The 21,530-nt window shown below is 37.1% G+C and overlaps 1 protein-coding gene across 1 annotated transcript in view; it reads left to right on the forward strand.

Annotated features, from left to right (window-relative positions):
• Positions 1–21,530, forward strand: part of LOC140512679 (uncharacterized) — a 429,100-nt gene that overhangs the window by 372,353 nt on the left and 35,217 nt on the right. The window contains exon 2 of the mRNA XM_072621996.1: positions 17,281–17,452. Coding sequence (XP_072478097.1) covers positions 17,281–17,452 — 172 coding nt within the window. The remainder of the gene's footprint in view (positions 1–17,280; positions 17,453–21,530) is intronic.

Raw genomic sequence — 21,530 nt, forward strand, 5'->3', positions numbered from 1 at the left:
TGAGGAGAGTTACAGCTATGGAAGAATTTTTTTTGTTACTATTTTCCATAAGATCCAGCTCTTCATGACCCCATTTGGGATTTTCTTGGCAAAGATACTGGAATGGTTTGCCATTTCCTTCTGCAGCTCATTTTACAATGAAGCAACTGACCCAAACAGGGGTAAGCAACTTGTCCTGGGTCATATAGCTAGTAAAGATCAGAGGAATCCAAGTATTCTTGACTCCAACACATTACACCATATCGCCTCTTGAATGCTAAAAAATATTATGAAAATGATATAAAACATATAATTTTAAAATGAACCTTCTAAAAATTTGGCCAATATGAAGAAACCTTAAGAAACCTTTCCTAACTTTCCCAGTTATTAGTCCTTTCTCTTCAAAACATTGTATATTTTTGTCTGTATCCTGTATTTATTTATCCATAAATCTGTTGTGAGACCCAAGTAGTACGGAAACTCCTTTAGAGCAGGGACCATCTCACTTCTGTAATTCCGTGATGCTTGGCACCTAGTATCTATTCTGGTAGCACATGCTTGTTGATTGATTGAAAGTCAGATTACTGAATAGTGCATGCTAATGGAGAAGCTTCCTGAATGAAGACCCTCTGAAAAGCCTTCATCTTATAAAGACAACTCTTTATTTTCTTTATTGCTCCCAAACTATAAATTACTTCATTTTTGGACACAAGGCTGAGTGAAACCTTCATGAATATTTAGCAGGTGATGTCCAGCTGGATATATTTTGAATTTGAGGACCTCTTTGCCCAACCTCCTTGACCAAATCAGAACAGAACACTGTGCTTTGCTGTAGTCAGCCCGCTCTGTGCCATTCTCTTCACCTTCTGAAAGCAGGGCAGGCCAAACTTGATGGTTTTCTGAGGTTTTCATTGATATTAAAACGTCACCGAATGTTCTCCGCAAAGGGGCTAAATGGAACAAGAATGTATTCAACCTCCATCTGAGAGTCTGGCAGAAATTTACCACAAAGAAAAAGACTCTATTCAGTTGTTTTCATTTTAGAATTTTAAAAGGTGCTTGTCTTTTTAAGTATAATCTCTTGTTTCTTTATTAATATTTGAAGATCTATATGACAATAGCTTGGCTGTTACAACCTGTGATGGCTCAGTAGTAGTGAAGTAGGTTCTGGAGGGGCTGCTGCTGTTGTTTGTATTGTTTGAAGCAGGTTGTGGGAAGGGAAGGAAGGAAGGAAGGAAGGAAGGAAGGAAGGAAGGAAGGAAGGAAGGAAGGAAGGAAGGAAGGGAGGGAGGGAGGGAGGGAGGGAGGAAGGAAGGAAGGAAGGAAGGAAGGAAGGAAGGAAGGAAGGAAGGAAGGAAGGAAGGAAGGAAGGAAGGAAGGAAAGAAGGAAGGGAGGGAGGAAGGAAGGAAGGAAGGAAGGGAGGGAGGGAGGGAGGCACGGAGGGAGGAAGGGAGGGAGGGAGGAAGGAAGGAAGGAAGGAAGGAAGGAAGGAAGGAAGGAAGGAAGGAAGGAAAGGAGGAAGGAAGGAAGGAAGGGAGGAAGGCAAAGAAAGGAGGGAAAGAAGGAAGGAAGGGTAAAGAAAGAGAGAAGAAAGGAAGAAAGAAAACAAAACAACTGCAACAAAAACCCTTTTACTAGATATTAGTCAGGATTTTGTTTTTATTATCATTTGACCAATATTCCAATAAAAAAATAGTTACTGGGCACCTAAAATGTGTGACCGCCTATGTGGGTCCTGTGGGGAACACAAATATCATTTCTATCCATTTAGGAGCTTACTTTAAAAGGTAAGGTATAAATACATGGAAAATTAAGGAGCAATAAGGGATTTCAATACCAATTGAAAAATAACCATAAGAAAAAACTTTCCAGAAGGATATTAAACATGATCAGTTGTCCAAAGGATGGCTTAAGCAACAAGTGTTGTAGGAACTCAGAACTCAATGGTACTTGACCAAGGATCAAGGTGAAAGTTAGGAGCGTTTTTCTTGGACCCTTTTCTCCGTCAGCTGAGATTCTCTGTGGAAGTATAGATTTTCTATTGTTGCACCTTGTGTGACAGATTGGACTTGAAGCTCTGTCTTATCAAATTACGAATTGACAGTATTGGAGGACGGATCTCTGCACTGCAGGGGCTTTGTTAGTCTACTCGTGCATTCATGTTGGTTTACTTAGTTTATCTGTTGAACTCTGTTTGACCAAAAGGCAATCTAGTTGGGTTACACTGAGTGAGAACATGTGGGTGTGACAGTATCACTGAATAGATAAATAGTATCATAAAACTATGAAGTTGGATCTGGAGAGAATATTGGAGGCCATCAAATCTAACCCTCCCGTTTCTATGGAGAAGAGACTGAGACCGGGAAGTTAGGTAAATTGTCCAAGGTCACAGAGGTAGAAAAAAGCAAGCTGGCACCTGAGACATGTGCATTTAATAATTATCTTAAATTCATATTTTTAAATTTAGAATATCTATGGCACCCCAGAGCAGACTGGTTTCGTGCTTGTTTGTTGTTGTTTAACTTTTTGTATTTAGAAAAGCTGTCAAATTTTGGTTATACTTTACTATATTGTTGAGATATTGTCAGGTGTCAGGAATGATTTTTCCTGATTTAAAGTTCAGGAAAATTGATGTCTAACTTTGGTAAGCAGCTTGTCAAAATTATATATCTAATCCCCTGGAGAGCAGGAAGTATGGCATTTTTTTTATCTTTGCTTATGCAGACTTTCTCATAGTCCTTTGCACACAGTATACTCTTGATAAATGTGTTTTTACCTCTAGAGAGGTAGCTAGGTGGCTCAGTGGATACAGCATCAGGCCTGAAACTCTTCTTTCTGAATTCAAGTCAGGGCTCAGACATTTACTAACTATGTGACCCTGGGTAAGTCACTTAACCCTGTTTGCCTCTGTTTTCTCATCTGTAAAATGACCTAGAGAAAGAAAAGGCAAACTACTCTTGCATCTCTGCCAAGAAAACCCCAAATGGGGTCATGGAGAGGCAGACACAAGTGAAAATGACAGAACAACAAATTGAATTAGATATTTGTTGAATTAAATGGAAATAAACTGGATCAGAGATGACTCAAAGGCAAGTATTGGGATTAAGTAGATCTCTGAATAAACTGCAAGATGTAATGGCTGAAGAGCCAGCTTGAAGTTAGGCAGAGCTAGTTTCTAGCATATGTAGCACCCATGAGCAAGTCCCCTAATCTTTCAGTGGTCCCAAAATTAAGACTAATTTGATATCAATGGAGGACCTTCCCTTAGAGATGAAATTGAAAGTCCATCCCACCACCCTCAAAAGAAAACCCAAAACACAATTTCCAGTCATCAAGCTACTTTATCCCACACTAAATAATAACCATTTATCAATGATATTTTTTGTGACTTCGATCAACAAGGCTTATTAACCTACTATGTGCGAGGCACCAAGTATACAAAGACCAAAAGGAAACAGTCTCTTTCTTTCCAAGGGGTCTAGAAGAAGTGAGGCTGGTGACCTGCGTAGCCCTCCCTCACTCAAAACAAAGTCAAGTGCAAGTCATGTCATCATTTCTCTGATGGCAACAAAGGACGAACACAGCAACCTGTACGTCTAGAACAAGTGCATCTGTAACTGTTGCTGTTCCGTCATTTTTTCATTTGTGTGCTATTCTCTGTGACCCCATTTTCCTTCTCTCATTTTACATATGTATAAACTGAGGCAAATAAAGTTGTGACTTGCCCTGTAAGTGCCTGAAGTCGGATTTGAACCCGGGAAGATATGCCTTCCTGAGTGCAGGCTAGGTGCTCTAGCTGCCCAGTGTATACAAGGTAATGGGGAAGGGGAGCTCAGGGGGAAGTCAGTAATAGCTGAGGGGAGAGTATGAGATGAGCTGTGAAGGAAACGAAAGATTCTAAGAAATGACGATAATGAGGGAGTACACACACCGTGACAAGAGGAAGAGAACGCATCCATGGAATGATTGATTTTATGTTGAAAAAGAAGCAATTTCCACTAATTCTTAATTAACCTTAACTTTTTGTTACAATGGAAAATTACAAAGGACATTTCTTGGCACATAATGAGTTTAGGTAATGAATGGAGAGCTCTCTTCCTGCCCCCTCTTCTGTGCCCCCCCCTTCAAGTTCACTGATTGGAGAGAGGCTCTACCATATGCCCTAAGGATTTTTCTCTTTGCTTAGGTGACCAAGTACCAACAAAAGAGATTTCTTGAATAAAGTGATACAGGTGATTCAAGATGATTACAATTTACTTACCCCAAATTCTATGTCTCCTGGTTGCCTCCTGTTTCTGTAAATGCTTCATTGTAGGACTCCTGGGTGTTATGGGAGGAAGGAAAGACAGTAAGCCAATGTTGACATTTCAAAACAGAGATGTAGGTTAAATAAAACAAATCTTGATTTAGTGGAATTTTAGGCCATTTAACAAATTGAGATTTTTAAAATAGGACAATATGGGCTAAGATATTTTGGATCAGGAAACCCCATTCCACTATCCTACAATTATTCCAGCTTAGAAATCTGTACTCAGAACCAGATTACTGAAATTGTTGCTCCTTCTTTTTACTTCTGCCCTTTCACTTACAAACCTGCAGATTGCATATTACATAGAAAGTTTCTGTTTTAATTCTACCACCCTCCCACCTTCCCAATGGTCCCCTTGACAGCTGTGGAGAATATTCTAGAAAAGTGAAAAGCAGTTGTGTCAGTATTGTTAGTCAGTTAGGGACAAAGTGTACTATATTTTAATTTCAAGATAGTAATGGCATTTTCTCTTTCAATTTATCCACTGAGTAGCCATTGAGTCTAAGAGTTAAGTTCCTTTCTTATTCAGGAAAGTATGACTGACTATATTACAAAAAATACACCATGTAACTTACTTTTAAAATCCAGGTTATTCTCTGGGGATTGTGAATTATTGGGTCATGTAACTTATCTTCCTTACTATTAGTAATAAGCCAAGATTCTTCATTATTGCTGTTGATTAAGAAGGTACTCTACAGATTGTTACCATTTGAAAGTGAATAAAAGTAATTTGTTGACTATAACCAGTATGACAGTCTGAGTTGAATCACATACACTCTAAAGGAGAAAAACAGTCATTTGAAAAATCAAATTTAAGCTCATGGTCACAGAATTAAGTAACTTTTTTCTTCACTCCTGAAATGTTTATACTCAACTTAAGCCAGGAATCATTTATTTATGTATTTTGTCCTGACCTTGTGATTCATTGATATAGTGAATTCCCAGTGAGGAAACTCCCATGGTTAATGTAGGTCAATGTTTCTCTTTGACTTACAATTATAGAAAATTGTTTGGGGAAATTATGAAGTTCTTATATCCATATATACAGATATATGACTTTATATATAAATATACACACACACACACATATACAGATAAATCATCTAATTAAAGGTTGATGGGTATTTAGAAAAAAAGGCCAGTGGATCAATTGGTCACTGGTAACCATGGAGGGAGCAGTTCTCATAGTGATAAAGTAAAATTTGCAAGTAATTAATGTTCAAGGTATACAGCAAAAAATTTAGAAGCATCTTTTTCTGGCTTATCCCCAAACTGTAATCTCTTTCACACATTTAAGATATTCTATTTTACAAAGCTGATCAATTTCCTGAGGTGGCTAACTTCACTTTGATATTAATTGACATCTCTGTGTTAGCTCTTGTAGCAAAATGCCTTACTTGACATTTTTCTGTGTTGATTTTTGGATGTTTCTATTTAATGGGATAACAATACCAAGAAATACCACCTTATTAACTTTTAATCAGATAGGTGCCTTTCTGATCTGTTGGCAAATGTATACTGGTTTATTGCAATGACTTTATTACATTTCTCTGTGGTGATTGTTTCCTAATCATATCCTTGTTTCATAAACCAGAATTAATTCTCTTAAAAACTCTTTATTAATTCTTACTAAATCTTTATTAATCCTTAATTAATGTGAAGCCGGTGAAGTACACTAAGAACTGGCTCTGGAGTCCGAAATATCTGAGTTCAAAAGCACTACACAAACTGTGCTAGCTTTATAATATGAATTACTTGAACTGAGACCATCCCAGGCATTTAAGACTATAAATTGTTGAGGAGATAGTGTCTGCCTTGGTGGGAGAAATTCACTGCGTTAATGAAACTCTCCCCTGCACACCCACTTACCACTCAAATTCTTTTCATAAGCTTTACTTTATTCATAATCTTTAATGCCTTATAATTAGGAAATTCTTTCTACTTTCTAAGCTAAATCCTTCTTGTGGCAGTTGTGACCCGTTTACTATTTTCCAATCTTAAATGAAAAAAGAAGTTATTCATCAGCTCCATATCCTTTAAATCCATTCTTAGCTTCCCCCTCTACAGGCTAAATAACTACAGTCCCATTAGTTTTTTCTTGGAAGGCTGATTTCATAATCTCAGTCCTTTAGACCTCCCAAGGGGCTACCTAAAGTGCTATGTGTATCTGTGCTTACAAACTCCAATCTTTTTTTCTTCTTTGGAATGGTATCTACTTTAGAGAAAAGAGCCATGTTGTAGCCATGGCAGTGATGGAGCCAGCATACTCTGGGAAAGAATGGATTTCCTTATCTGAAGTCATCCAACAAAAGCTTCCTTCAGCCTTGTCACTAACATGATAATTAGATGAAGGCAGCTCGTTACAAGAGTCTGACAATAGGTTCTTTCACAGCAGAAGTAGTAAGTCTATTTTGCTGAAAGTTCAAATAAAGCCCATATGATTATTTATTGCAGCTACCATTCATTTCTTATTGGGTGCATCTTGGAATTTTTTTGAAGAGATCTGAGCTAATATATTATACCTCAGAATATCTTTTCTCTATTCACAAATACAGCCAAAGCAACATGATCTTCTTATTACATCAATAGATTTTGTAATGCATCTATAACTTAGCTCACAACTCGTAGAGAGTTGCCTGACTTGTTTATGGTTATATTGCTACTTGAGTCAAACTTTCCTGACTCCTGGATTAAACCATTGTTACCTTTCCTTTTCATTTTTATGCATTGTTGTTGCTTTTTCAGTCATTTTTCATTTGTGTGCACCCCACTTGGGGTTTTCTCAGCAATGAAACTGAAATTTCCTTTTCCAGCTCATTTTACAGATGAGGAAACTGGGACAAACAAGGTTAAGTGACTTGACTAAGGTCACACAACTACTAAGTATCTGAGGCAGAAAGATGAGTCTTCCTAAGTCCAAACTCACCAGAACTGTGATTTGATGAGTATCTAGAATTCTTGCTAGGAAAACTCCCTCCAGAGATGGAGATGGAAATGTCATCTGCAACTCATAGTTTATACATTGATTGGGACCACCCTTTGAACACAACTGATGTGAGTCAGAATCAAGACTCAAACCCAGAACTCTTGAAATCTAAGACTGCCTCTCTATCCACTACACCCTATTTCCTCTACATTTTTTTTAAAAAATTACTCTTTCTGAATAAATTTTGTAAGCTTGAAACTCCATGGACTTTCTCTAGCCCCTTCCTACATAGCCAGCTTAATCATGACTGTTTTCTAATAGCATCCTGGAGCCAATTTGTTGACTTTCTGCATTGATCATTAGTTTCAGTTTAGGAGTATTGCCACCCAAAGAAATAGGCTGCTTTGTTTCATTTCTCTTTAGAATTGGTGTAGCCACTAGGGGTAAAAATTGTCTTCTGGTAACTGAATCTGTGGTGGAAAATTATGGGGAATTAGGTCTAAATTGTAATCCTGCCTCCAATAAGGATTCTTTCTAGGCTCTTGAAAAAGTTGATTAATAGCTAATAGAACTCCTCTATGTATAAAATAAGAATGATACTTCTGGGCTGCCAGATTTGAGCAAGGAAAGTCAATAAGGCTCCTACTAATTCCTCTTTTCCAATACCACAAGCCCAGTAATCCATAAGGAGTCACAGCTACCATAGTTTCTTGATTTATTCACTAATTAGAGAAATTCATTAAGGGTCTCTTAGTCATTCAGGTGAATGACTAAGGTCTTATTCTATTTGTTTGTTTCTTTTTATACCAATTAAAATAACAACATTGTCAAACCATGCTGAGAATGAAAATGAGTATTTCCTGAGGAGGGTTGAGTGGATAAAGAGTAGGGTGTCTACATGTTTCTCCACGTAAATTGTGACCCTCAACAGAATCTGCAGGAAAAGGATACAAACTAGGGGATGTAATCTGGTTCATGGAGTACCACTTGCAGGGAAAGTAAGACTCTGACTGTTTTCAAAGGACTTCTCATAACCACATATGTAAATATGTACCTGACCTTTGGGGGCTTTGTTATTGTAGCATAAGGTCAGAATGTAAATCCTACCTACCATGAAGGATTCCCTCTAAGTAGACTAGAAATCCAGCATGTGAGTGTACATATATGTGTATTTACATGAAAGACAGAGAAAGAAACCACAGCAAGAATATCACATTACATTCATCAACGGATATTGTACCTAGAAGAGTAATACCCACGATCATCCCAAATGTGTGTATAATCATTTGGTAGAGTTATACTGCTGCTTTGTCAAATGCACATAAGACTCAAAAGAAGTAAGTGGAATTCAGAAATGTCAGCATTTATTCTGAAGAAAAAATACGTTAGGCTGTGAGACAGGTCCACATTTACTTGTATTTCATACCTTCATACAGAACTGTGGCAGCTTCATTATTTACCAAGAGAGATGAACATGAAGCAGTTGCTGCAGCCAAATGCTTATATAACCAATTATTTTACCCACAGACATTTAGAGTTCAGACCACTAAAGCATTCCAACTGAAATTTTGAACAGAAAAAAAAAACTTAGATTAAATGTTTTGGGAAAATGTGACTAAAATGTAAAAGAAAATCATTTCATTCCTGCTATACCATAAACAGGAAGGCAACATTTATGTTGAGCCTGACTTCTGAGTTTAATCACTGAAATTTCCCTAAATTCAGAGCTGTAATTAGCAATTCTGGAGACTGGGGCAAGCAGCATGAAAAGTAATTTCGAATCAACTTCTTAAGATGAATTCAACTGGTGGATGGGATATATTGGACCTCAGAACCCAAGATCCATAGGGGGAGATAGCCACAGCTACCTACCTACCTTTGTAGAGACAAAGACTCCAGGGTATCATATGGAAACTGAAAGGTAGAAAACAAGTTAGGGTTAGTGAAGAAATATTTTAATTAATTATTCTTCTTATTACTTTGAGTACTCAGCTCACTTGTTTCTCCCTTTTGAAGGAATATACATGCTCTCAGCATCCTCTAAATTCCAGGCACTTGTGGCAGAGACCTGCTCATCCTACCTTAGTTATGTCTCTTTGTAAATGAGAATTACAATGGATTTTCAACATGCCAGTTCTAGTACCATGACATACCCAGACTTTCACGTGGAACCTGTTCTTTACCAGTTGTTTAAAGGGTACTTAAAATAAGTACCATGTGCATCAATTGACTCAGCAATTTGCTTGATCATTTAAGGTATTTTAATTTCCTGTCCTGTAGGGTATAGAAAATCTCTTGGTAACAATACTTTAAACTTGTGCTGCTGAGTTTAGGTATATTATTTCCATAATTTCACTCTGTAGCTCTATTTTCCAAGAAACTTATTTCCAAATAATGTATGATCTGGTGCAACAGAACCTTAAATCTCTATAAGGAATCAGTTCTTAGAGATAGGCATGTTTAGCAGATAATGAGACTATGGACTTCAGACTGGCGATTGGAAGCCTGGGGTAATGGAAACTTGACTGAAGATTCCTTAGGAACGTTCGTGTATAATGGCTTTGCTGTTGACAATGTAAATAACCTCATGAATATATGAAGACAGGTGGCTGTTTCAATTGCATTCTCATATCCACCTTCATTCCTCCTTCAACTCCCATAGCCACCCAGAGGACCAGACCCTTCTCTACCCCTCTCCTCTCTTCCTTCTCTATTAAGCTGCTCAGAAGACTTCTGGGCACCACCACCATCGTTATGCTTCAGACGATATGGTGGCCAAGTCACAAATTTCCTGAAAACTTTAAATCAATGAAAAGCCAGGCCCTGAGATGCATTTGGAAATGAGTTCATCAGAGTGCAGCAGGTTCTAGCTTCCTCACTCCTTCCCTGACCCTTTTCCAAACAGACAGGTGGACACTCACTGCTATATATTCCTTTCTTTTATTCAATTTTCTCATTGGAGAAATTGTATCAACTGTCATTTCCATTGTGCTTTGATGTTTGCAAAGTATTTTACAGGTGTTGTCTCATTTGATCATCACAATAATTTTATGAGCTAAGCCAGTGGGAGGTTGGGCAAGCCACTTAACCTCTTCATCTGTAAAATAAGTGGGACTTCTGAGATTACCTTCCAGCTCTAAAAATATGTTCTAATACTACTTGTAGGTATTACTATCCCCGTTTTACATATGCAAAGATGTCATGGCACAGAAAAGATAAAGGACTTGCCTGTGTTCACATAGCTAACAAATACTTGTTATTTGTTAATCTCAGATTTGTTCAGTCTCAGCAGTAAGATTTAAATCCAGATCTTTCCTGAATAACTCCAGGGTTTTTACTACCATACCTGATGTCTTTGTTACTGGGGGACTGGGGGGCTGGGGGAAAATACTTCTCCTACCTACTCAGAGTGTTTTAAGAATAAAATAATACATGTAAACTTGCCTGGAGTGAAAATGGGAAAATTTAACATCATTATACAAATGCAAACTTTTATTATCATTCAAAAGAATTCTTTCCTTCCCTCTTTCCATCCCCAGTTAGATCAAGGAATTTAGGAGGATTTTTTTTAGGCTATCCCAATCCTATGTCACTTATACTTACTGTAGCAAAACTAGCATTAAGCCTGACCTTTTGTAGCCAGTGGTCAATTGCATCATATACATATATACAGAAATATGGGGGGACGGGGAGGGGGAGAGCACAGGTAGATGATTTCAGCTGTCTTCATGACCACCAAATCAACTACTAACTTTTGTTCCCTGCAGCCAGTCAAAGCTCTATCTCTCCTCCCATTTTAGAGTCAAACTCCTGGGAAAAGCTACTTACAATCTTTTTCCTTTACTCACTTCTCACTCCTTGGCCAGTAAGTGTCTACCTTCTGCTCTCATCATTTAAGTGAAATTATTTCATCTTCCAAAAGTAATTATTAATTGCTAAGTCTTGTAGACTTTTTCAGTTTTCATCTTTAACTCCTCTGTAACACTTAGCACTGATGGCCACTCACTCTTCCTAAAAATACTTTCCTGGTATTTTTTTCTCTTTTCTCTTAAAAGAAAAATGCTGTCCTTCACTGATTTTCTTCCTCCCTGTCTGGTTGTTCCTCTCAGTCTCCTTTACTGGATCATCAGTCATATACCCTTCTATCTGGGGGGGTATACCAGGATTTTTTTCCCTGAACCATCTTAACTTTTTCCTCAATTCTCTTTCCCTTGGTAATCTCATCAGCTCTCATCTCTAGGCAAATGTTTTCCAGTTCCAGTCTTTCTCCTGAACTCCATTTCCATATCATCAGCATCATTCTATTGGATATTTCCTTCTGGATATCCTGTAAGCATATCAGAATCAATTTGCCCCCAGTGCACTTCTGTTTCCTAACTTCCTATGTCTGTTAATGATACCACTATCTTTCTGAAAGCAAGTTCTTAATTCTGGAGACATCCTTCTATTTTTTCTTTCCATTCTCTCTCATATCCAGTCATTTACAAGTTCTTTTCAGTTCACATCAGTTTGATAACATTTAGGAAATGCAAAGAGCATTGTGTTTTGCTTTTGCATTTAAGTTTTATACCATTTTGTTAAATTTGGAGAAAGCATCCTTTCCACTCCCCCAAAACCATGTCATTTGTTCAATTTCAATTTCCATATAACATGGAATAAAAGTTATTAGCATTAGAAGCAGTCATCTTAAAAGAATATCATCTAGTGCAACTTCTACCCAATTCAAAAAGCTCTACCATGTTGAAATCAACCTTAGTTTGAATATTTTAAGTGATGAGAATCTTATTATCTTAGAAAGGTAATTGCATTTTAACAGTTCTAGTTGACAAAAAGTTGTAATCTACAAAGAATAAAACTCTGTCTCCCTTAAGCTAGTACTGATTATCCTTTAGCTATAACAGAATAAGATTAATCCTTGTCCCACAGGACAGATCTTTAAATACAAAGACAGCTATCATGCTTCCCCTCAGTCCTCTCCTTTCCAGATTCAACAACTTAAGCTTCATCAAGAGTCCCTCATAGGACGTGATTTTTAATACCTTTGCAATTTCTTGCACATACTAAATAATGAATGTTTGTCAAATTCAATTTTCTGTCCTATTCCCCCACCTCCAGACATATATCTTCTTTCCTATCTTTAAAAAACAAGGGAGACCTTTAATGCTTTTCTGTGTATATGTGTATAGGGCAGCTAAGTGGTATGGTAGATAGAGCACCAGTGCAGGAGTCAGGACGACCTGAGTTCAAATCTCACCTCGGACACTTGACACTCACTAGCTGCATGACCTTGGGCAAGTCACTTAACCCCAACTGCCTCATCCTGGGTCATCTCCAGTCATCCTGATGAATATCTGGTCACTGGATTCAGATGGCTCTGGAGAAGAAGAGAGGCTGGTGACCTGCACAGCCCTCCCTCAAAACAAAGTCAAGTGAATGTCATGTCATCATTTCTCTGATGGCATGGTCTTCTTTGGCAACGAAGGACGAACACACTTTAGCTTATTTTAGTAGAAAACATTTTAGCATACTTTGTGCAAACTGATTCTTAATTCTGAAGAATACTTCACTTATATGTGTGCCCAGGCCCAAGAGAGACAAATTCCCTTGATGTCAAAACTCCTCATGGGTTGTATTCCCTTTAGCAAGCTCTATGCTATTTCTCACCTTCGCCTACTTGCTTAGCATGCCCACACAGGTTTTGTCAATTACTTTTTAACATATCTTGTTCCTGAAATTACTTTTGAACACTTCTGAAATCTGATTTGCCTTTACTGAACATGCCATGATCTGATCATACTGTTGATCAATATTTAGACACATCCAAATGAAAATGCAAAGAAGTCTAATGAATGGAAAAATTGGTTAGACCATGGTTTATTGAGAAATACTTGAATATTCTAACAAATTGCAAACTTACAATGAATTAACATGACATGAGGGCTCCCAAAGGTAATATGATCTTAGGCTGTATTTTAAAAGGACATAGTGGAAGAAGGCATAGTCTGTCACATTCTGTTCCATTTAAAACAAATTGTGTTCAGTTCTACATGCTATATTCTAGGGATGACACTGAAAAACTGGAACAGGGTCAGAGGAAAACAACCACATTGTAAGGAGATTGAAAACCATATTATGGCATATCTAAATTGACTAAAGGAACTGAGAATGCTTAGCATGGAGAAGAGAGGACACAGGAAGAAAAGCATAGCTGTTTTTCAGGCTATTATACAGGCTATTTTGCAAGAGGCAAAAGTGTCAGAAAAGACGCTTCACAGAAGGAAAAGCTTTTTCAAATTTAGGTGTGCCCCAAAAGCAGAATGGGCTTCTTCAAAAGTTGATTGATGTTTTCCCCCTCCCCAAAAATCTTCAAATGGGGGCTGTGTGATGATCAGTTAGTGATGAAGAAGAGAGGGTTTCGTTTTGAGTTTGAACCCAGTCTCTGGGGATCCTTACTACTCTGAGATTCTGTGATTCTGCAAAGGGGAAGATATTATAGCAATATATTAAGGCTCTCCTAATGGTATCTGATAGCCATATAGATGTTTCAATCAACAGGAGTTAATCTTATAAAAATCTGTGAGGAAAATGTGATAGAAATATGATTTACACATTCCATGATGAAAAGAGAACAGATCTCACCTGGAATATGTTGAGAAAATTTAATGCAAGTAGAATTATTCATATTACAATGGAGAGACTTACTTCAATCTGACTACCTCCTGTGTGTGACAAGCCTCTACTGGGATATGAGGACTGTTTCCTTGAACTGCAATATGAGAAGTTGGAGTAATCTATGGGGTTTTTTTAATTTGTTTTGTTTTTGTTAGAAGAGTATGCTTGTTATTGGAAGAAGCTAGGGATGGGAATAGAAAATGAAAGATTAGCCCATAAAGTAGATACAATTTTCTGAAATTATAATAGAATATTCTCTCAGAGAAGAGAAGGGAGCTTTCTGTCACTGAAAAGTGAAGTGGATATCTGATCAAAGAAATCTACCTTCAAATTTTGTCCTTAACTTCTAAACCAGCTACTAAGTGGAAGCATGTCTTTCTTCGAGCTTCTCTTTATATAGACATGTAGGTTTCCCAAGAGAAAAGTGAATTATTTGAACTAACAATTTATATTTGCAAAAGTTGGGTTGTAACCTATTGAACCTTGTTAAGCTGTTGATCTACAATGTCAAGAGACATGGAACAGTGTAAAACACAATTTTAAAATTGTTATCATCAAAACGTGGTTATCAAAAGTTCCCACCTACATACGGAAATCTAATAAAAGACAAAGAAAGGAGGAAGATTAAGGAAAAAAGAAAAGAAAAAGAACAATAATTTTCCCATTCTGTAGCAGTTATTTTTCCCTCTGTTGTATTGTAATTAAATTCATAATAAGTATCCTTGGGTTATCTCCCAATTCTTGAAGTACTTTCTAGGGATAATATGCCAATCTCTGTTTTTTAGTTAAAAGATTTTTTCAAGTTATCTCTTGGTTATGGGGGGGGGGTCTATGAAAAAATAATAATTACATATTTATTTAGTTACAGAACATATAACAATTAGTAAATTAAGTTATATATATAAATTTCACAAGTTTGAATCTCAGAACAGAGGGGTTAAAAGGCCACAAGACCAGCCCTGAATTCTGACATTTTTAAAATAACTAAAAGCTAGAGCCTGCCAATCATCATGCAAAAACTGGGTTCTGGACAATTGAATCTTATTAGCCTGGTACTCTACTGTCGCATAGATCCAAATTTTTATCAGTCCTTTAAGGTTTTAAAGTGCACTTGCATTTTCCAAACCTCCATATTTCTCTATCAAAATTCCTTTAGTTCCAACATGAACCCTTCTTCTTTCCCCTGCTCCTCATTCACTGTTGAGATAGGCATTACATGAAAATTTATTTACAAGTTTAGAACTTAATCCAAACCGAAGTCTAAGAAATAATGGAACTAAAAAGTATCTGAGCACTGGATCAGAGGACTTCACCAACGATGACCATATTTATCCTTGTCTATCACTTTTCCTGGGACTGTCTCACATAACCTACCTGAACTTCTCATGCACCAGGAGCTGATAAACACCTCCTGTCATTCATATTCTTTTAGGACCCTCCACTGGAGTTGTAACATTTTTCCAAATAGTATTGTACATGACTGAGTAGATTCTAAGTTTTTTGAGGCTAGTGCCCAGTGTTTTATTCATATTGTATACCTCAAAATAGCTTTGCAGTACTTGTTACTCTGTTTTATAAATCAAATTAATTCGAATATTTTAAAAAAATCTGTACATTAATTTATCAGTTGCCAACATTTAATTATAAATTTTAGTGATATAAATTTGTAACCCACCCAAATAGAAAATAAGAACTGTGAGGATATATCTATACTATATTAAAGTTTATTAACAAAAACCAGATTTCTAATTAAATGTGATATCTATAGATCCATCATTGGAACTTCAAGGGGCCAACAAATGACACAGATTATGTTCATTTCAAGTTTATGATCCTTGGATACAGACATTATATATCTGGATTATTTTGAAAAAAGAAAAAAGCTTTAAGTTTAAATATTTAGCATATTCCTTTAAGTAAAACATGGAAGAAATATTACCATTATACTTTTTAGAAATAAAACTTCCCATCCTCAATATTCAATAATTTTTTATCTTACAATACTGAGTCTGATTGTTTCAAACATTTAATTAAAGACCAAGAAAACAATAATCATGGAATCACAAAGTATTAGAGGTAAATTAGGTGACTTCCGAAATCCTTTCCAACTCTAAAGTGTTATGATTCTGTGGTTATGTAATCCAAGTCTTCTCTTCATTGATAGAATACTGAAAAAACTGGCATTTTAAGTGACTTTCCCAAGATCACACACCTTAATATTAGGGGATAGCTCAAGATGAAAATCCAAGGAATGAGGAAAAGAAGAAACTGTTAAAAGAAGGGTCTTTCTCTTCTTTCCCCTCTGGCAATTTTTGGTGCCTTCTAAGAACTGGGAGAAGATTCACTGATAAAACACTTCCAAATGGATAAGTGATAACTATAGGATAGAGATCTTTATCTTAGCAAGTTACACTGTGGTCATTTGTGTGGTATGGGTGGCTGCATGGAGCATTGTTCTGGTGTTGGCTGTTTATTTTTAAAGAGTGTATCACTCCCTTGGACTAGCACAATGTATCTTTTCCAGAATTCTTTTGGTAACCACCACAATTTAAGTGAAACAAATAAAATGAGAGTATATTTCTGATACCCTGAAATACTTCTGAACGAATGTGGGGATGATGTAGTCACCACAAATTAATTTCTTATTAACTCAACTTTTAGGGACTATTTAATATGCATCACCAAGTGCCTAAAAAAGCCAGAGTGAACATTATAATCATTGTTTCTTCTTTGAAAACCAAAATATTAATTTATCTTTTGTTGGGCTCATTTTACATATCTTGATTTCTGTGTGTTTTGCATCATCTCAGATGATGGTTTTTTTTTAATATGTTTGACATGAGTCACAAATGTAAATTGTTGATGCTTTGTTTATAGCTATAGGGATAGACCTTGCTCTATATTTCTTGAAGTTCAAACAGCTTAATAATGACTGTTTTCTCAACATTTTAGGAGAATCAGCACCATCTACTGTCCATTGCGAGCAAAAGCTCTAGGGCTGTAGATGCAAAGGAAACTAGAGGGAAAATAGACCCCACACACTGCATCAACTAATTATAATATTTTCAAATGCAAAATTAGGTTACTTTTGTTTCTATAATATTTATCCTTTTTTTAAAAAATGCGAGCTCCAATTAAAACAATCTTACTTCATTTAAGCAGCATTAAGCTAGTCCTACGTTAAGTTACTGTATGGTAATTTATTGAGGAATGTGATGAAATCATTTTTAATTGCGGTAATTTTCAGTGCCTATGTTTTTATCTATGTGCAAACGTGATTTTTTTTAAATAATTCATTTTGAAGCACAGCATTCACCCCACTGCTCTGCGTGTCCTGTTAGTGACAGCAGTATTGTCATCTCTCTATATTTTTGATTCTTCTCTTTTTTCCAGACTGTCTACAAAGCCTGGCTCTGTTCCCAGTATTTTGAAGTCACACAGTTTCACTGCAGAAAGACAATTCCTTGCAAGCAATACTGTTTGGAGGTTCAGACAAGGTGTCCATTTATTTTACCAGACAACGATGATGTCATCTATGGAGGACTATCGAGTTTCATCTGTACAGGTACAGTGCAGCGGAGTGTGTGCCAAAGATTCTCTTTGACAAATTTAACCTTGAAGTCAAGGCTCGTAGTTTTCCATGATTTTATTAATTTAAACATTCTGAAATTGACTGAAGCATCCCTCAAACTACTCTGGAAACCCTTCAGCTTTTGAATCAGTTGATTCCCAACTGCATTATCTATATAATCATTGTGACCATAATAATTAACTCTGGACAAATATATTTCTGAGGGCAAAATACTATAGATCATCAGATGTACTTAATTTGAGTTAGAGTAGGCTGTGTTCTGTTTGCAATGTCTTAGTATTACATAAGAGTGATTAACATAATGAGTGTAGTAAAATAATCTTTCCCCATTCACATTAGCATAATGTCTATATTCACATGTCTAATCATGTCGATTTCATGTTTCCTTTTCTCATTTGCATAAACATCAAAATCATGAAAAAATATTTGCTCATCTCTTTAGCCTACATGATAGCAAAATGTATAAACAATCCCATCTTAATTTTTTCATTAATAATATTACTTCTCCCAGCAACTGGCTCCAAATGGTCAATGGAACAATTAGCATTCATTTGCACAGCTATTTACAAGATTAAATTGATCCACAAAACAAGTTTTAAAGGGTAAGAGTATTCTAATTTTGCAGCCAAAATATAGAAAGAAAGAGAGATATGGAGAGAGACAGAAAGAAAGAGAAAGAACAGAGAGAGAGAAAGACAGAGAGAGACAGAGAGACAGAGAGAGAGAAAAAGACAGAGGCAGAGCAGCAGAGAGAGACAGAGAGACAGAGAGACAAAGAGAAAGAGAGACAGAGAGAGAGAGACAGACAGACAGACAGAGAGAGCACTACTTTTCCTTCAAGATAGGCCAAGGACAAAAATTAGGACTTGAGATGTCTTCCATTTAGACTTGTTTATCTACAGCTTTCTCTAAACATAATGACTAGACATCTTAACATGGATTTAAATCTTGCTTCTAACCTTGATAGCCATGTGACTCTGGCTTTGGTTTCCTCCCATGTTAAATGAGGGGTTTACACTCAATGATCTATATGGTCCCTCTCAACCCCTTTTATATGATCCTCTCTTCCTCCATTGAAGTTGTTGAACTGTAGTTTGGAACAAGTTATATATGTACACTTTGGTCCTGATCTACAATTTCATCCTGTGTAGTGAATTTTCAGGGTGGAAACCCCCTCCACTGGTACAGATTGGCAATACTTCTGAAATTTCCAGTTTTAAAGAATTGCTTGGGGACAATAAAGAGTTGCTTATGGTCATACAGCACATATTTATCAGAAGTAGGATGGAAACTCCAAGCCTTCCTGACTCCTAGATGAAACTTCTATCATGCCACATGTTTGCACATTAACCATTGTCAGGACCAGCCCTTGGTGTTAGAATCCACCAGGTGAGAGATGACTTTGATCCAGAGACTAGACAGATATGCCACTTAGAAAATTAAGACAGGCTTCCACACGGATAAAAAATTCAAATAGTTGGGTTGCCAGTGCCGGTAAATATCTAAATGTATAATAGTACACTCCTGTTATTCAATTCTTTTTCAGTTGTATTCAAATCTTTTGACCCCAGTTGGGGTTTTCTTAGGAGAGATATTGGAGTGATTTGCCATTTCTTCATTTTACAAGTGAGGAAACTGAGGCAAATGGGGTTAAGTGACTTTCCCAGGGTCACGCAGCTAGTGTCGAAGGCCAGATTTGAACTCAGGAAGACAAGATTTCCTGACTCCATGCCTGGCACTCTATCCCCCAGGCCTTCTAACTGCCTCACATTGTTGTTCAGTCATATTCAGTTCTTCATGACAACATTTGAGGTTTTCTTGTCAAAGATATTGGGATGGTTTGCCATTTTGTCTTCCAGTGGATGAGGCAAACAGGGTTAAGTGACTTGCCCAGTGTCTTAAACCAGTAAGTACCAGTGGCCAGATTTGAACTCACAAAAATGAGTCTTTCTGACTCCAGGCTCACACTTCACCACTGTACCACCCTAATGTCCTTAATAACAGTGTATCACCATGATATTAGGACATTCTGACAGGAGTCAGTGGAATAGGAGGAATTCCAGACATATATAAAGAAATTAAGAGAGCAGGTATTGAGGAACCAAGCCATGGGGACTTGGATAAGACAGAAAAACCCTAAGGAGAGCTTCATACATTGCATGGAGATATTTGTCAAGAAGTGTGACAAATAAGACAAAAAACCTCTGGGAAAAGCAAGTAGCAGTAATGCTTGACTGCATAGGTCTAAGGATCCCTGTATTTCCTCTACTGTGGTGCTAGATGGATCTCTGAGCCTGAAATGGGGCTGAGCCTTCATGTGGTCGCCAAGGGGTCAAGCTAAGTTGTTGAGAAGACTGGTAGGCAGGGAGCCAGGGAGCCATTACAACTGTTTTCATTTAATCAGAAAGCTCCTACTCAGACACTTCTAATATGCTAGATTTTAAATGAACGCTCTGAAACAAAAATTCCCATTGAGAATGTCAGTTTGAGCCATTAGCAGATTTGGCATCTACTTTTCACCCCCAAACACACACACATACGCACACACACACACACGCACACACACACACACGCACACACACACGCACACACATGCACACACACACACACACACACACACACACTCTCACCCAAGCTCCATATTTGTACTTTCAGTGACTCTACATATTGATTACACCTTTGAATTGATTTGACCATAGGATGATAAAGACATTATGGTTGATATTATCAACAAATGAAATTCTTCCTCTGGACATTAATCTCAGCGGTAAGGCTGGAAACTGACCACTCTTAGGCCAGGGGCTCATAAGTTGATTTTAATTTAATTTAATTGATTTTCTGAAATTGATTTTTAAAATATATATTGGATAACTACATTTCTATACAATTATCTTCCTTTGCAATACCATATACTTTATTTAATGTGTTTATACCGATTGCCATGGCCCTCAATGCCTAGAAGTTCAGGTAGGTTAAATTTTGCCCCGCCTCCAAGGTTTTGCCATACCCTTAAGGGGTTAAAGAATAGTTAGCTTTTCTGCCAGTGAGGATGTAAACCCAGTGTCCCACTTAAAGTAAGGAAGAGCTGAAGCTAGCAAATTTGTGGTAGAAACAGCAATAGATATAGAGACCTCAGTCTCCCCAGTTACAACAATGCAAGCTGCTTAGGCTATAGTCAGTCAAAGCAGCCTACATCCATACACTGGGTGGGGGACACAGAAGTCTCCATGTTAGCAATCTGGACATGCTCCAAAGGCCCCTCAGGACATTTTCATGTTAGGTGATCTGGGGATGCCTGGACAAGCTCAGGTTGTACAAAAAACCTGGGATACCTGTCCATATGTAAACATTTTGAGGAATCCATGGGTTTTACTAGCTTGCCAATGAAGTTCATGCCATGCAAAAAAAAAAAAAAAAAAGGGATTATTCTTTAAAAAAATCTCTCTTAATATAATAACACTAACTCTCATTTTCTACTATCTCTTTGGGTCTGATTATTAAACAACAACCCCTCAAGTGTAGCCTGAAATTATATTTCAGTCAGAGCAGCCAAACCTACTGAGCTTAAGCAAGTTGACCATCCAGACAAGTGGGATTTGGGGATAGATTAGTTCAAGAGATGGCCATTCCAAGGGTATTCAGTGCAATATAGTGAATTCTTGTTTAGAACTCTCAGAAATGGGAGAGTGAATCTTGGTTCTGTAACTGTAGTATTGAGGGCTAGATTCCTTATTTTTTTTTAGTTAAAATATTTTAAACAAGGAAAAAACTGTCCTTTTTCTTTTCTCTTATTACCCAGGATCTGAATCATAGTGTACCAGACACACATTTGCCCTATGCCTAAGTTCCAAGTATTTTTACCTTCTAAATCTCTGTCCTTTACCCACTGTCTACAAACTTTTGTACACTGAAAATTTTATTCAGCATCTCTATTTGATGGCTTGTTTCTGGCTTAATAATATTTTTTTTTTAACTGTAGTTGTTTGCCTCTCTAGACATTAATGTTGTCATCATCCTCAATCTTGGAGGGTATCATTAGACCCTGGGGGAG

This window comes from Notamacropus eugenii, chromosome 6, assembly GCF_028372415.1.
Source record: "Notamacropus eugenii isolate mMacEug1 chromosome 6, mMacEug1.pri_v2, whole genome shotgun sequence".
NCBI lineage: Eukaryota > Metazoa > Chordata > Mammalia > Diprotodontia > Macropodidae > Notamacropus > Notamacropus eugenii.